The sequence below is a fragment of the Perca fluviatilis genome, chromosome 16 (assembly GCF_010015445.1).
Source record: "Perca fluviatilis chromosome 16, GENO_Pfluv_1.0, whole genome shotgun sequence".
In the NCBI taxonomy this organism is placed as follows: domain Eukaryota; kingdom Metazoa; phylum Chordata; class Actinopteri; order Perciformes; family Percidae; genus Perca; species Perca fluviatilis.
The window spans coordinates 9,038,455-9,054,463 of NC_053127.1; the positions used below are offsets into that span (position 1 = coordinate 9,038,455).

The 16,009-nt window shown below is 40.5% G+C and overlaps 2 protein-coding genes across 4 annotated transcripts in view; one reads left to right on the forward strand and one right to left on the reverse strand.

Moving 5' to 3' along the window:
- usp28 (ubiquitin specific peptidase 28) overlaps positions 1-5,477 on the reverse strand; it is a 34,247-nt gene extending 28,770 nt beyond the window's left edge. Inside the window, exons 1-3 of one of the 3 annotated variants that reach the window (XM_039778270.1) lie at positions 5,309-5,477; positions 3,570-3,644; positions 1,440-1,560 (exon numbers count right to left, since the gene is read on the reverse strand). In XM_039778270.1, the coding sequence (XP_039634204.1) occupies positions 1,440-1,560; positions 3,570-3,644; positions 5,309-5,353 (241 nt within the window). In that variant the 5' untranslated portion in view covers positions 5,354-5,477. Of the gene's footprint in view, positions 1-1,439; positions 1,561-3,569; positions 3,648-5,308 lie in introns of all 3 variants that reach the window. The other 2 variants (XM_039778269.1, XM_039778272.1) reach the window with 2 other exon arrangements.
- Positions 5,478-6,810: 1,333 nt separating this feature from the next.
- On the forward strand, positions 6,811-15,681 carry htr3b (5-hydroxytryptamine (serotonin) receptor 3B). Its single transcript, XM_039826403.1, has 9 exons — positions 6,811-6,844; positions 7,788-7,951; positions 8,220-8,264; positions 8,536-8,645; positions 10,794-10,963; positions 11,603-11,760; positions 12,638-12,848; positions 13,761-13,970; positions 15,330-15,681. Exons 1-9 carry the CDS (start codon positions 6,811-6,813, stop codon positions 15,593-15,595), a joined length of 1,368 nt encoding a protein of 455 aa, XP_039682337.1. The 3' UTR covers positions 15,596-15,681.
- Positions 15,682-16,009: the final 328 nt, after the last annotated feature.

Sequence of the window (16,009 nt, forward strand, 5' to 3'; positions counted from 1 at the left end):
GTCTGAGTGAAAACCAGGAATCCTAACCGCTAGACCATATGGGACAGAGGAAGGAAGGAAGGAAATAAGGAAGGAATGAAGAATGAAGGAAAGAAGATGAAGCTATTACGTTTTTTTACCCGATCTCTGAGTGTGGCCATTGAGAACAGGTATAAACACAGATGTGCTAATAGAAGTGGTCGAATGACATGTCGTACAACCTAGTTAGTTTGAACCACACTGAGGGCCCTATCTTGCAACCGGCGCAGCACAAAGCCCAACGCAAGTGTCTTTGCTAGTTTAAGACCGACGAAGTTGTCAATTTCCTGTCCAGCGCCCACGTTGTTTAAATAGCAAATACACCTGCGCAAATCTGTGCGCCCATGGGTGTGCTGGTCTTACAGGGAGGTGTGTTCAGGTGCATTCTTGGCGTATTGCTATCTAGAGGCAGCGGGAAGTGATCGCGCCATTGACCAACAAAAACCTGGTCTAAAGTCAATAGCGCAGCATTTCATTGTTATTTTAACAACAAATTAGTAAAATGCACCTAGGCTCGTACACAACGCACGCAAACTATGCTTGTTACACACACACACACACACACACACACACACACACACACACACACACACACACACACACACACACACACACACACACACACACACACACACACACACACACACACACACACAATTTGTTATTGTGGTATTGTATTGTAGCCGACATCCTGGACGCAGCCCTGAAATCTTTAGCTTACTTTACATTAGAAGAGTAGAAGAGCAGTATGTCCCTTTTCCTATTTTAATTTCCCTTGTTTCTTAAAGTAATCAAGCATAATATTTGGTAAATATGGGTGTTTGAAGTGTACATCCCTTGTTTCTAGTGGACTAATTTGTTTACAATAGAGAGAGAGCGCATTTAAGTCCCGCCCCCACCGGAGGGGAAAAGAACCCTCTGCTCTCCATTAATTTGTATTGAGTAAATGTTCCTCCTCGTCAATTTTGTCTGCAAGCAAACAACAGAAAAATTCCTAAAGGGTGCTGTGTAGTGATATGTAAAGAACCCATAACTTAAGTTTTTATAAGCTGCCGACACCAAAAAATGAGCTGTTATGAAGACAAAAGTGGATACAGACGTGAGGAAGCAGCAGCAAGAATGGGAAGACTGTGGGATCCTGACACTAAGCTTTCAGAGTATGACGCAATGCGCTCTGTCTCTTTAATAATACTTTCATTACTAACATACAAGCCTTGCATTGCCAGGCCTTGCTCCATAGCGTGTGTCAGTGCTGGAGTACGGTCTGGCTACATCGCTTATCTATTCTGGGATAGAGAAAAAACGCTCCGGCTTGTTTGTATTTCTTTAAACCTATTATCATGTTTTAAATATAACAATTATTTGACACTAAAGTGAATGTAGTCAGAATTTTGTGCATGCTTGTTTCGTTGCCAGTGTACCTTTCTGGCCCTCCCAGGCCTCTGCAGAGGTCCCTGACTCCTGTGGCTCTCCAGGATCCTGAACCTCTGCAGACTGGGTTGTCAGCAGTCCAACAGCATGTCCGACGTCACCCTGACTGGCCTTAAAGACAGGGAACAAGGACAAGATAAGGGCAGATATTCTGGATATTATTAGTGTCTGCATTAGATTTAGCAATACAATACACCACAAGTATGAAACAAACACATATGAAATACAAACAAAACTAAATATAGCAAACGCTGAGTATTTAGAAATAATTAGAGCTGCGAAAATCATCACTCGATTAGTTGTCAACTATTAAATTAATCGCCAACTATTTTGATAATCGATTCATCTATTTGAGTCATTATTTGTTAAAAAAAAGTAAAAAAAATCTCTGATTTCAGTTTCTAAAATGTAAATATTTTCATTTTTTTTTTACTCCTCTATAACAGTAAACTGAAAAGTTTTGATTGGTGGACAAAACAAGACATTTGAGGACGTCGTCCTGGGCTTTGGAAAGCGCCGATCGTCATTTTGTAGTCCAAACAACTAACAGATTAATCGTCAATGAAAATAACCGTTAGTTGCAGCCCAAGAAATAATACAAATATGTGCTCGCAAAAAGTTGATTAATTAAGGTAACAGAGAAAAAACATCCTTGTTTGTGTTTGAAGCCAGCAGTAGACATTTCTAGTTTGTTTTCTGAGAGCTGGTGCCCCTCCCAAACCTGCGAGCTCCTGCTGTTTCTCTGTCTGGCCCTGGTACAACAGGTTGGACGATGCCTGCACCACAGTCTGCCAGACTGTTTATTGTACTGTTAGTCAATTATCACTTTTATGAGGTTCCTGTTAACTCAAGCTCCTAGGGATTTTTTCGTTTGCAGTTGTGCTTCAAAACATAAGCGGTGTGCTGGACTGGAAACAAGGCACCCTGGGGGCGCTTTTAATGTAATCAAAGAGTGTTCCTTAAACATTAATTACACAAGAACAGCAAGGGCTGTGTTTTTTAACCAACTAGCAGAATGTTTCTGGATTCCCATGACACTTTGTATAGACTAGAGCTGCAAAGATTAATCGATTAGTTGTCAACTATTAAATTAATCGGCAACTATTTATCAATCGATTAATCGGCTTGGGTAATTTTTTATGAAAAGACAAAGTCAAAATTCTGTGATTCCAGCTTGTTAAAAGTGAATATTTTCTAGTTTCTTCACTCCTCTTTGACAGTAAACTGAATATCTTTGAGTTGTGGACAAGACAAGGCATTTGAGGACGTCGTCTTGGGAGTTGGAAAACACTGATCCACGTTTCCCCTTTTTCTGATATTTTATAGACCAAACAAGTAATCGATTAATCAAGAAAATAACTGTTAGTTGCAGCACTAGTATAGACATTCATGTTCTCCATGTGATGGATTGTAAGAACGCATTTAAGCTCATAACATGACACACACCGTAAGTCACAAAAGACCGTTTTCTCTTACAACATCCTCTGTTTACATGTAATACACCACAGCTGCGAAGGCTCAAAAAGCAACTTAAAATGGGTAATTTGATTGTCTTAACATTGAGCTTTACAGCTTCACAGAGCATTGCTGCAGATGCTGTTGGTTTAAAAAAAACAACAACATCCTTAGACATTTTGATGTAAACAAACTTTACTGCATATGTTTGCGCTGATCAAATCTGATAACTCTAATACATGATTTCCAAAATGTCCTGTAAACATGTTTCACTTCATCATCAAGGTAGGGAGTAGAGGATAGGCCTTGTTACTGTCCAACTGCAACTAAACTAAATTGGGGTTGGACAGTAATCAATATGCTATAAAAAATCTTAGTAACAATAAGTAATCTTATAGCATACTTATAGCAAACGAAACCAAAATGCCTTTTGGTCATTATGAAACTGTGTAATGACACAGTTGTCTATCTTGAAATGGTTGTAGTGTTTACTATTTGGAAAAACACAATGCTGTAATTATGTTCCACTTGCTTTATAAAGGTTAGTCACTGGCTTGCATTGTGGCAAAAATAACCTCCTAGTACTCTCTAGGGAGACATCATCCTTTGTCTTATCACACAATGTCAGGGATCCTAAAAGCTGATGATGAATTCTTAGGTCTTACATTCAAGGCTCTGCAGAGAATCTGTGGGTCCTGGATGCCAGTGATCTCCATCAGCTGGTTCATCAGGATTTTGCTCTGCTGAGGGAAAGGATTGGACAAAGGGAAAACAATAGATAAGCTTATGATCCTTCATGCAGCGCGCCAGCCAAGGTGTTCTTGGCGGCAATCGCATAGTTTGGGTTAGTGATGGACTGGTATTTGACTCCCATTTGGGCTGACCAAATGGGCCAAACTGGGCCATAAGTGGGAACAGTAATATATATACAGTAATATATATATATATATATATATATATATATATATATTTATATATAACTAGCCAGTGTTACCAGTATATATATATATATAGTGTTACCAGTGTTTAACCCTTGTGTTAACCAGCACATAGACTGCACCACGTACTGTTGTTGGGAAGAAATTGAGGCCCATTTGGCCCTCCTAACTATGAATTGTCACCTTCTTTTTTTAACAAGTGTATCCTTGGTGGGGGTGACACGTTGAATAAACGTAAGAAATGTATTGAAGCAACCAATTGTGTGCCACTCCACCAAACATCCCATTATCCACATTTGAAAAAAAAGTGTAAACACAAACTCTCAACAACTGTTTTTGACCTCATAGACATGGACATGAAGTAATAAAAAGAAACAACATAAGTCTTCTGAGTCAGAGGCACTATATAAAGCCCCAACAGCAGGTGGACATGTCAGGGTGTCTCTCTCTCTCTCTCTGTCTCTCACACACACACACACACACACACAGGAAGCCAAGAGCAGACTGACCAGACTTATATGGAGTCTAGGGGCTATCTGAGACCCTCTTGGTTAGTCTCTATTTTAGGCTACTGACATGGATAGCATAGGCTTCTGTTTATCATTGCACTCACCATGCCACCATACCATACCTCTCTCTCTCTCTCTCTCTCTCTCTCTCTCTCTCACACACACACACACACACACACACACACACACACACACACACACACACACACACACACACACACACACCTCCTATGTCCAGAGGCACAAAACAGTATAACAACACCACAGAAGTTCTACTGTATGTGAACATTTTACCTTTAGTATAACATCATTAGAAGTTTGTCTCAATGTACTGTAGCAACTACAAAAGGCCTATTGATAAAAGCAATAGCCGGCGACAGAGCCAAATAGCCTACTGAAAAGTGTAAACGCTAAACTCTACAATAACATGGTCAAAAAGAAATGAAATCTTTTATAGCATGTATTTGTAGGCTATTTAATTTAATATGGCACTGATAGGTCCTGTGCCCTATGAGACTAGCAAATGCCAGAGATTTAGCGAGCAAACAGGCAAAAGCTTAGATTTGATTTTAGCTTCTTATAAGAAGCTAAAAACAAATGTAAACTTTTATAAATAGGCTGTGAATGTGATCATTAAAATACGATTGTGGGACAAGTAGCCTAATTCATATGATATCCAAAGTTGTAATGTTATTGACATACGAACTGTTTGGTGTATTTTCTGGGTGCCGAATTCAGACGTCAAAATTAAAAATGATCATAATATTTAAAGGTTTTCTTTTCTACCCAGTGTTTAGCTAAAACGATGATAACAAATAGGCATTTTTAGTAGACTACACGTTTGGGCTTCGCACAACAGAGGGGTTAGTGTTAACGTTAGTTCCTCGGCCATTCCGATGCAAACGTGCAAATGTCACTTGTTATGTTAATAGCGGTTCCATCATCCTTTGCGCTCACCGAGTTCGTTGAGTTTTCTCCGTTTTCAGTCTGTTCACCTCTCATTGCAGATTTAAAAAAAAAAGAAAGACGTCAATTTCTTCCTGTTTTAACCAAACGCTTCTGCCCTGACCCCGAGTCAAACCAACTCCATCTGTCAAACGCAGAGAGCGACCAGGCAGCTGCGCGCGCTCACCTGTCAGAACACGCGAGTGCACGAGAAGGAGCCCTAAAGTTAACGCGCGCGCGCTCTCGCAACGTGACGGGACAGTTTTTAACGTAATACAATACTTCCGGTGTCTGTGACAGATTTTAAACCGTATGAGTGGTGGAATGTTACTAAATACATTTACTCGAGTACTGTAGCCTACCAGACTGTCAAACCGCTTCATACATCAGGCTGTCAGGATGCTGAACTCTCTCCCCTCTCTCTCTGCCTCCAAAAAGTCTGGACTGTAATTTACCCTTCTCACACACACAGCACGAGCCATGAGAACTTTCTTTATACAAACTCACATGTCTACGCTCAGCGCTAGCCACTAACAGAATTACAGAACACTACAAAAACTGCTGCTAATTAGCTACTCATCTTTATATTTGCAATACATTTGTTCTATTTTTTATCATTGCAGTATTTTTATTATTGATCTGTACATTGTTATATCCTTGTTGGCAGAGCCGGCCCGACCCATAAGCGAACTAGGCGGCTGCTTAGGACCCCGTGGCTACCAGAGGGCCCCCAAGAGCGCTTGAAATGTCCCACAATAGAGCTGGTCTATTTAAAGATAGTGTTGCTGCTAATAAGTCTCACATAAGTCTTTAAATACTTATTTGCACATTATGAGTGCTTAAACTAATATTTACAATGCACAAGTTGGTTTAGTGTCAAGTGCAGTGGCAACATGTTACAATGTGGAGAGTCCCCAAACCAAATCCTGCTTAGGGCCCCCAAAAGTCTAGGGCCGGCCCTACTTGTTGGTGCCTCAAAGCATCTGAAAATACATTTTCTAATGTAGGCTAGCCTACGTAGTTTGTAATGTAGCCTATACTGTTCCCATTCACTTTATGATTCCGAGTGAAATATTAAAACCCAAGATGCGTTGGTGTTTTCTTATGGCTGCATCATCACATCTGATGGAAATATTGTACGTGTCCCGTGCATCATCCCATTCCCCTCATCTTTTGCATCTTTAGGGTCATTTGAAAAGGATCAAGCGTCACATGACATGCTGTATTTGGTGTTCTCGGCTGGGTTAAAAACACCTTTACAATAACAGGTAAGTAAGTACACTAATACACTGGCACTAAACAAACCTTCAGGGAGTCGTGTATCACCTTACCCGGGCAGTGGAAAATCAATATCAGTGCGACCAAAATGTCTGCACTTCCCTGCTCATTGTTCTTCCCCTACACAGAGTACCGCTTCTCTTGAAACTGTGGATATTTTTGTGTTAACAGAGCAGATGGTTTGATACGACAATTGGATAATACCATCTTAAAGGTTGATTTTTTTTTTCAGCTTGATGTTTCTCATTTTGTTGACGCTGTTGTTCTCAGGTAAGATGCTCTTTTTGGCTAAAGAAATGACAAGACAATTGCATTTTCTAGTATGACGTATTTATTTGTAAATTCAAAATATTCTGAAGGGTTTTGTTCCAAAGATTTCTCCTTTGTGAAAATGTCCATCAACATTAAGCCAGCTATAAAGTTTTCAGATGTCGTGTGACAGCTTTATGACTGCTACATTTTACTTACATTAGATCAGCGACCAGTCTCTCACAGATTCAGTTTCAGTAGTGTGATCGTGGTATTTTTTCAAATTTTTCGTGTGACACATGCACTAATGACCGCATTGGTAAAGAAAAGTTATTGGATCCTCTTAATCACTGGTAATCCTAAGGCACCACAACCACCAGAAATACATTCATATTATTGTATGAATAGCTTTAGAACTGTAAAGCTATAAAAAGACACACATGTAATGTGGTTTTGCCTTAAACTCTCCTGAATGATAAGAGTATAAACTTAATTTCCTTGAGGTCTGTCAATGTAAAAATGTGATAAACTTATCAATACAAACTGCATTTACCATCAGTATGCACTGTATTGCATTATTATAGTATAGTAGAACCGTACACATAGGGGCATGAACCACTAATGCATCATTCTGCTTTATGATAAATCATGCACAAGTTTAAGGAGCTTATGGGATCACATTTCACTGGAATTGTACATCGATTTCACGTGACAAATAAAAGTGATTGATTGATCCCTCAAACTTTTAGTAAGTCTAAACTAACTTGGTAAAACTGAGCCGAGGGGCCCCTCCTGCCCCCCTCCTGGATCGTTTCTGTTTTGTGCTTAGATGGTACACGCAGTATCACTAAACCTATTAGCATTTCATCAAATTACCACAAACAAATTCCCTTCGGGGCCCCAGCGGATCGGGGGCCCCCATGGCCACGCGTTGCCCAGCTGGTGATTTATCTTTTCTTTTCAGCTCATCTGGCTGAATGTGTGCCAGAGAAGCCAAAGAGATCAACTCTGAACCAGCTGACCCGGACCCTCCTCAGGAAATATGACTGCGGCGTTCGACCTGTTCACAACTGGACCAGTCCTACCACGGTCTACATAGACCTCATACTGCAGTCTGTGCTTGACGTGGTATGCAAACAATGCTATGATCAGAATCAGAATGACAAAAGGTTGTATTGCCACAAGAAGTACACTTATGTGGAATTTGCCTAGGTGCATACATAAACAATGGGTCAGTGGGGGTCTGGAGCCTGGTTGGTGAGGCTTACTGCTGAGGGGAAGAGCACACTGCTGCTAAAATTCTGTTAGAAAGATCTGATATCATCAAAGTCCACACAGTCTTAATAGAAAACACGTATTATTAAAAAGTATAATTAAGACTTTCTCCTTTTCGCAGGATGGAAAGACTCAGAGTATAACTACAAGTATTTGGTACAGACAGGTAGGTTGGCCTCTCATTTCACTCAGCATTGAACAACTTATGCAATACAGTGTTTTTTATTTTATTTTAGAGTTTCTTCAGAATATGCTGCAAGCCTTGGGAATTTAACAGCAACTGTCACATCCCAGTGTGTGTGAATTATTCTAATACACTTAATTTTTTAGTAACAAAGGAAGTTACGTTTTGGTTTAAATGTTTTTGTAAATATTTGCTTCCCATTTCCATACGTACATTTTACAATTTTAGCACAAACCTCCTCCTCTGTTTTCAGATCTGGACAGATGAGTTCCTGGTTTGGGACCCAGAGGAGTTTGATGGCATCAATGAGATCTCACTGTCATCTGATGCCATCTGGATACCTGACGTTATCGTTACCGAATTGTAAGAAATCCTACAAAAAAATGTTAGTCTCAGTCTAAAGCAGGGCAACCTTTTTAATATGAAGTGCCAATTTACAATGTTGTTGTTAATCAGTGTGCCATATCAGCATTACATTTGCCATTTCTTTGATTTAACCAGGTTAGTCTTATTGAGATATAAAATCTCTTTTTCAAGAGAGACCTGGCCAAGATAGCAGAACAAGTTAGTTACATATAAAAACAAGTTACAATCACAAAACAGTCACAAAAGAGGCAAAGACAACTCAAGTGCATTTCAATTAAATAAAAGTGCCATTAGTTAAAACATTTGCATGTGTGGATGAACTCATGTTCTATGGATTTAACATAACCTTTAAAATCATTTAAGGAAATTAGACACTGTAGTTTAAGTGTTTTCTGTAGGTCATTCCAGGTAGAAGGTGCAGCAAACATGAAAGCCTTTTTAAACAATTCGGTCCGGGCTAAATCATCCACCGAGCCCGCTCAGGAAGTGTTAATTTTTTTCCTCTGCATTGCGTGATGAAGCCAATCAGAGGCAGAGTAGGGTCTATGCAGAATGCAGATAGGTCTTAACGTTCCTCCTAATTATGTCCTCTGCTCTGCTTCTGTCCTACCTTTTTGTGATTGGTGTTGCAACTGCCCCAAGGCAGAGGTGTCAAAAGTATTCCCATTCATTACTCAGGCAGAAGTATAGATACTAAGGTTTAAAAAGACTTCTGTAGAAGTTTAAGTGTCAACTCATGGTTTTTACTCAAGTAAAAGTACTGGTTTCAAAACTACTTAAAGTTTAAAAGTCAAAGTAATGTAAGGGGAAAAAAATATCAATATGCTTTTTCAAATTAGACGGCGAGTTTTGGAAACAATTAGCTCATGGTACTTGGTTGCGCAGAGCATGCAGCGCATTCGAAGGGAGTTGTTTTTGCATCCAACCATTTCGAAAAATTCTTCCTGGTTACGGCCGGGGATGTGGAAGGGTTGGCTGGTCTTCCTGGCTACCAACCTGCTCGCTGGTGCTCGGTTGGGACATTTCGCTCGAGTTCTCTTGAGTCTCTGCCACGGACACCTTCGTTCTAGGCTACATACGTCTGCTACTTCCTTGCTGGAGTGTGATGTGATTTGTGTAATGTGCAGGTGCGATGGATCACGTACAAACCAATAGGGTGTCGGAATGGTATATGTTTATACTTCTTATCCAACCACAATCACATTCACTCTCTCCGGATGGCGCGATTTATCTGGATAGTTTTTTGTTTTTTTTGGTGTTTTTTTGAACGATGACAAGCCAGAATAAAAACAAGCTGAACTGAAATAGGCTACGAGGCTATTTTTAAAATGTAAGGAGTACAGATAATTGCTTGAAAATGTAAGGAGTAGAAGTAAAAAGTCTGCTGTAAAATAATTACTCCAGTAAAGTATAGATACCCAAAATTTCTACTTAAGTAAGGTAACAAAGTATTTGTACTTCGTTACTTGACACCTCTGCCCCAAGGTGGTACTTGAAGTCATATTAAATCCAATCAAAAGTAAATTTGAATTCCACAGAGACCACTTGTGATAAACTTGATCATTCATAGCACTTGGACTGGTCAATATCCACCACGTTCCACTTCCAGGATTGCTCCGTTGCTGCCGGAAATTCCGCCAGATGTCCCTCTTATCAGCCGGATGTCCATTACCTCTCGCTTTCTTTGTGTTGGAATTTTAAACTCGATTTCTGAGGACTCTGGTTAAGTGCTCCTCAGATCTCTGCAGCGTCAATCCAGACAGCTAGCTAGACTATCTGTCCAATCTTGAGTTTTCTGCTGCACGACTAAAACAACTTTTGAACATACACATTCCACCAAAACAAGATCCTTCCCGAGGCTATTTTGCAGAAGCACCGTGGCTCAACTTGGCGATTAGCGCCGCCCATGGCGATTGTGATTGGTTTTATAGAAATGCCAATAAACCAAAGCGCGTTTTTCTCCCATCCTGAAATGCATGCTGTATGGACTAGCCAGACCCTCTTCCGCAGCGTTGTGGTGGAAGGTCTGGCAATGCGAGACTACACTTGGACCACCAAATGGCCACCACAGCCTGGCCGGTCTCACATTCTGCCCCGTTAGCCACGTCTTCCCTTTCCTCCCCTGTCTTTCATGTGTGTTCCCAGTGTGGATGAGGGGAAGTCCCTACCCATCCCCTATGTGTACGTCAACTCCTCTGGCTCAGTGAAGAACTACCGGCCCAAACAGGTGGTACTGGCCTGCAGCCTGGAGATGTACGCCTTTCCATTTGACAAGCAGAACTGCAGCCTTACCTTCCGCAGCTGGCTTCACTCAGGTGTGTTTTCTGCTTTTGATGGGGTCTGTGTAAACTTAACAGCTTTTCCCAGAGCTTTCAACAGCCTTCATTAGTGAATTTAGTTTGCTCAGTTTTTAAATCAAGGGACCACCAGGAACTTCCCAGTAAGACCCCCTCGTGTGTCTGGGTGTTGGGACATCTAGCCAGAATTTTCAATAAAAAAATCATCACTTCTCAGAAACCATTTCAACACCTTAAGAGCTCTGCTAGTTCACCCTAAAAATTGTCAAATGTCTTGTTTTGTCCACAACTCAAATATATTCAGTTTACTGTCACAGAGGAGTGAAGAAACTAGAAAATAGTCACATATTAGACTTTTTACTTACTGCATAACTGAGCAAACTTTCACTGATAAACGGTAAGATGCGGTTGAAAGCTCAGGAAAAAAAGTAGTAAATGAACCTTGAGTTGAGATCATTTTGTGACACATTCTTCATCAGTTGCTTACCAGCTGAGGTGGTTGGACTCTGATGGACACATGCAGAAGAATGAAATAGAAAGACAGGATATACAATTTCAAATGTACCTTGTTTGCACATCTTTAAATGAAATCCATAAAAGGAAAAGGAAATATTTAAAGCTTTCCTTTTTGTCCTTCATTATCTCTCCCTCTTGCAGTGAAGGAAATAGACCTGGCGCTGTGGAGGAGTGCAGAGGCCATCGCTAATGATAAGAGGGAGTTCATGAATGACGGAGAATGGGAACTGTTGTCCATTCCTTCCAGCTACTGGCAGATCCACCAAGACAACACTGACTATGCCCACATCCAGTTCAATGTCTGTGCTTCATTGTCTCAATCATGTACATTTGTCACATTAACAGAGGGAATTATTTAAATTAGTTAAAGTGAAGAAAAGAGTACAAAGGTACAATTGTGACAAAAACCATACTGTCGGTTATTTGAATATAATCCTGATGTCTAATGGTGTAGTGTTGTGGAACAGCTCTGTAACAAGTAAGCAAGTAGCTGCACTATGATGGCGGTGATTGCTTATCGATGGCGAGCTCTAAACTGTAGTCCCTCTGTGGGTTAGCCCCCCCCTCCACACTGCGCGGTGGAATTGTAAAGTGTAAAGCAATTGGCCGCGACCTTCATGGATCGAGCTAGTGAGCTAATGCCAAACGATGAGAGCGAGACCCTTTCTGGCAAGTAAAAAGACAGATAGAGAGGGAGGCTGATAGACAGGGGAGGGTGAGCGACCATAATGAGACTGTCTCAGTGGCTGCCTGATCAATGGACCTCTTGTTAGTGGTGAAGAAAATGGCCCCATAGCCCATCGCAGGTGGAGCAGCGAGGGCTGCTATTTATTCAGCTCAAAGAGCGAAAAGGCTTTCTGATAACGGAGCATTTCATGGCTCACTGGCATATTGTTGTGCTGTGGCAGTTTTGTAGCTAAAAGGTATTCATGCCATATGAAAAGGGTTTCTCATGGAAAATGCTTTTGTCCATTTCCAGTTCTGAGAAAAGTGTTAATTTGAACTAAATTTGATAAAGATCTGTAAAAGTAATAGCTATTTCAAACCCTGGACAAATAAAAGCAAAACCTATCTGCATGGCTAGACACCACTAGAGGGAACACGTGTTTGAATAAATGATATTATTTCAGAGTGTGTCCATCAGGTCTTAGCTCTCTGTCCTCATCTATCATTCAGGTGTTGATCCGCCGGCGCCCCCTGCTGTATGTGGTGGGTCTCCTCATCCCCAGCATCTTCCTCATGCTGGTGGATGTGATCAGCTTCTACCTGCCTCTGAACAGCGGTACACGCATTGCCTTTAAGGTCAGCATACTGCTGGGCTACACCGTCTTCAGAGTCAACCTGATGGATGACCTGCCCGCCACCGCAGTCAGAACGCCACTCATAGGTGGGATGTTTCATGATGTTTGTTTGTTGTTTAGATCATTTCAGATTTAAAAAAAATTTTTTTTTTAGAACCATTCTATCAATTTTTCTTTGTTTATAGACCCAATTCTTTTGTCCTCCTTCAGTTTGGTTGTCATACGTTTTTTTTTTTCCGTCACCTTGATTTTATCTGTTTGGTATACTTTAAATTAAAATAAATGGACAATAAAAATTTTTTTTTAAAACATTTTGTTGTTATTGCATATTGAACACATTCCAAAATGTCTGAAAAGCCTTAACTCCTCTATAATAATAATAATAATAATAATAATACTACATTTTATTTATATAGCGCTTTACATGGTACTCAAAGACACTTTACAGTAAAACCAGCATATATAGCACATTAAAAACAGATAAGCAATAAAACCAACACATAAAACAAGCATTTTAAATAACAATAAAACCAGTAACTATCAGGTGAGAAATGTAAGACTATTGTATGTGGAAAGCTAATCTGAAGAGCTGTGTTCTGATTAGTGTTTTAAATGTGGTCAGTACAGTCATGGATGTGTAATGGTAGGGAGTTCCAGAGGGAGGGGGCTGCAATGGTGAAAGCTCGGTCACCTCAGGTACGGTGCTTGGTCCGGAGTGGTGGGGAGAGGAGGTTTGCGTCAGAGGAGCGAAGAGTAGAGTTCTTTAGAATTACATCAGTACAGAGCATTCTCATGTTTACCAGTCCGGCCTGGATTATTATGTCTAATAGAATAAAAGGGATAAAAGAGAAAAAAAGAACTGGGTCATATTCAGTTTCAGTCCAAGACCATTTAAATAAAAAACTATGTGATGACACTTGTAATGTCTTACTCTTTGTTTTGACCATAATGTAGCCATCATTGGGAGCTTTTCGGTTTTCTCTCCCATCTCCATCCAGGTGTGTTCTTCGCGGTGTGCATGGCCATGCTGATGCTCAGCCTGATCAAGTCTATTCTGGTGGTGAAGCTGCTCCACCACAGTGAGAAGGAGGTCAGGCAAATGTCAGTGTCTGCCTGCCTGCTGGACAAGTACGGCTCAGCTTGTCACGGCTTCACAGAGAGCGCTTTAACCTCCATTAAGACCCTCGATCACATCAACCTGTCCGGAGGTAAGCTACAAGCTCAAAGATTGAGATTTTTCAAAAGTCCTTCTGACAGGCGTGTTTTTGCTTAATGCTTCACCAAATCAAAAGGTCTGTTTGTAAAAAACAGGGGTTTATGGGAGTCAAGGGCAAAGTACACTTGGATAAAAGGAAGCCAAGGCACCTTGTCGGTGAGAAAGCTTAAACTCTAGAAATCAAAAACATTTTGGATGCTACAGATGTTCTGGTATTGTTGCCACACAAATGCATTTTGACTAATGCATGGAAACAGGCTGTCCTCATGAACCATTCGTACATATAATGTAGCTATGAAAAGTAATACACTGTCATTTGAATGTTTTTATTACTGTATGCACCACTACGACTGCCGCTTTATAAGTGCGCAAAGATCCGCATAGGGAAAAGGTCGGGGTAGATTGTTGGGTCTTAAAACTCAGGGCTTTCAAGTTGGGGAGCGGAGTTTGTGTCCCAGAAGACGTTAAGGGCGAAACACAAGACTCTCACCCAGGAAACGGGTGTTCCTGTGCCAGGAGTACAACTTAAGGGGACCGGTGTTTTAACCCAAACCACAATCTTTTTTTTCTAATCTTAACTAGTCATTTTGTCGGCTAAAATTTGGCCGGCCGGCCATTAGCATAGTTTTGTAGGATACCATACGAATTGTTGTGCATATGTTTTCGTACGATATCATACAAACCTGTTCCATGAGAATGTGTTGCAGATGGAAAACAGGAGTGCGTTGACTTGCGTTTTACTGACTAGTAATATTTGTTAACTCTTGTTTATTAATTATCAGTTCCATACGTTCACCCTGGGAGCTGCTTATAAATGCAACCAGTCTTGAACGGTTTTTGTTACTTGACAACTCTGAAAACTGTTTGGTCACCACAGTTCTGTGCTTCATATTATGAAATCATCTCAGGGCTAAGATGATCTTATATATATATACACACACATTTCAGCTTAATCTTATATATATACACACACACACATTTCAGCTTGAGGGAAGTTTTTTTTAAACAAAAGCATTTATAAGACTCTTAAGACAAGGAGTCGGAGGAGCAGCTGGTTGTGGAAGTATTTATTCAAAGTATATCTCTGTAAAATCCCATCTGAAAGCTTTCTATTAATTATGATAAAAGAGGAGGAAGAGCGGTTCTACGGCCAGCTGAGATCAACAACAACAGATCAACAGTCTGTATCAAAGTGTTTGGGAACTGAGCCTTTTTGAAAGTATAGCAATACTGATGTCAAGAATATTAATAAAATTGTCCCATCCATAATAATTGGTTTCAATTGTCCACATTTATTTATAGAAACTGAATGAATCTATACTAATTGTTCACATCTTTGATCTTCTCATAGATTATGAGCTTGAGCCCTCACTGGAGGAAGATCTGCTGTCCCTGAATGAGATCCAGGATGCTCCATCTGGGCTGGAGTGGCTTCTCCAGGAGCTGGTTTCCCTCCGCTTGGCTTTATCCCAGGAGGACAATGAGTCTTCGGCTCAGGCTGAATGGCTTGCCCTCTGCTCAAAGCTCGACTGTTTCCTGTTTCGCCTTTACCTCTTGGTTCTGGCCTCGTATGCCGGTACGCTGCTGATGCTCTGGGCCAGTTGGAGCTTTGCCTGACCGCCCGCTCAGAGACTTAGTGATGTTCTTATGTGATGTTTACCATATCTACAGTGATTCTGGATTCAGTACTTTATTCTCTTGGAGAAGCCTAAATATGTTACAATGCAAAAGGAAGGATGCATAAGTATTATTGTAGACAGAACAATATGTATTTAAAATATACTTCAAAAAGTGGTCCTGTTTAATTTCCCTCCCACAATAGTTAATAGAATAGGATACACTTTATGTTTTGTGCCGATGTTAACCAATGCTTTTAAAATATATCATTACAGTTAACCTCTTAGGTTATATAAATTAAGTTAAGGCAGAGCACTTAAGTCGCACGCTTGCTTGTTAGTATCATTTGGTCATGTTCATAAAAGTGGCCTTTATAAACTGGGTCTATTACTCTTCTGATTCACCACTTCAATG

Bases quoted from the DNA above. Each gene is read 5' to 3' on its own strand.
- htr3b (XM_039826403.1), top strand. From the start codon at position 6,811: ATGTTTCTCATTTTGTTGACGCTGTTGTTCTCAG. The intron at 8,265-8,535 runs GTAGGTTGGCCT...CTCTGTTTTCAG, and splicing joins CAAGTATTTGGTACAGACAG to ATCTGGACAGATGAGTTCCT. The intron at 10,964-11,602 runs GTGTGTTTTCTG...TCCCTCTTGCAG, and splicing joins CCGCAGCTGGCTTCACTCAG to TGAAGGAAATAGACCTGGCG.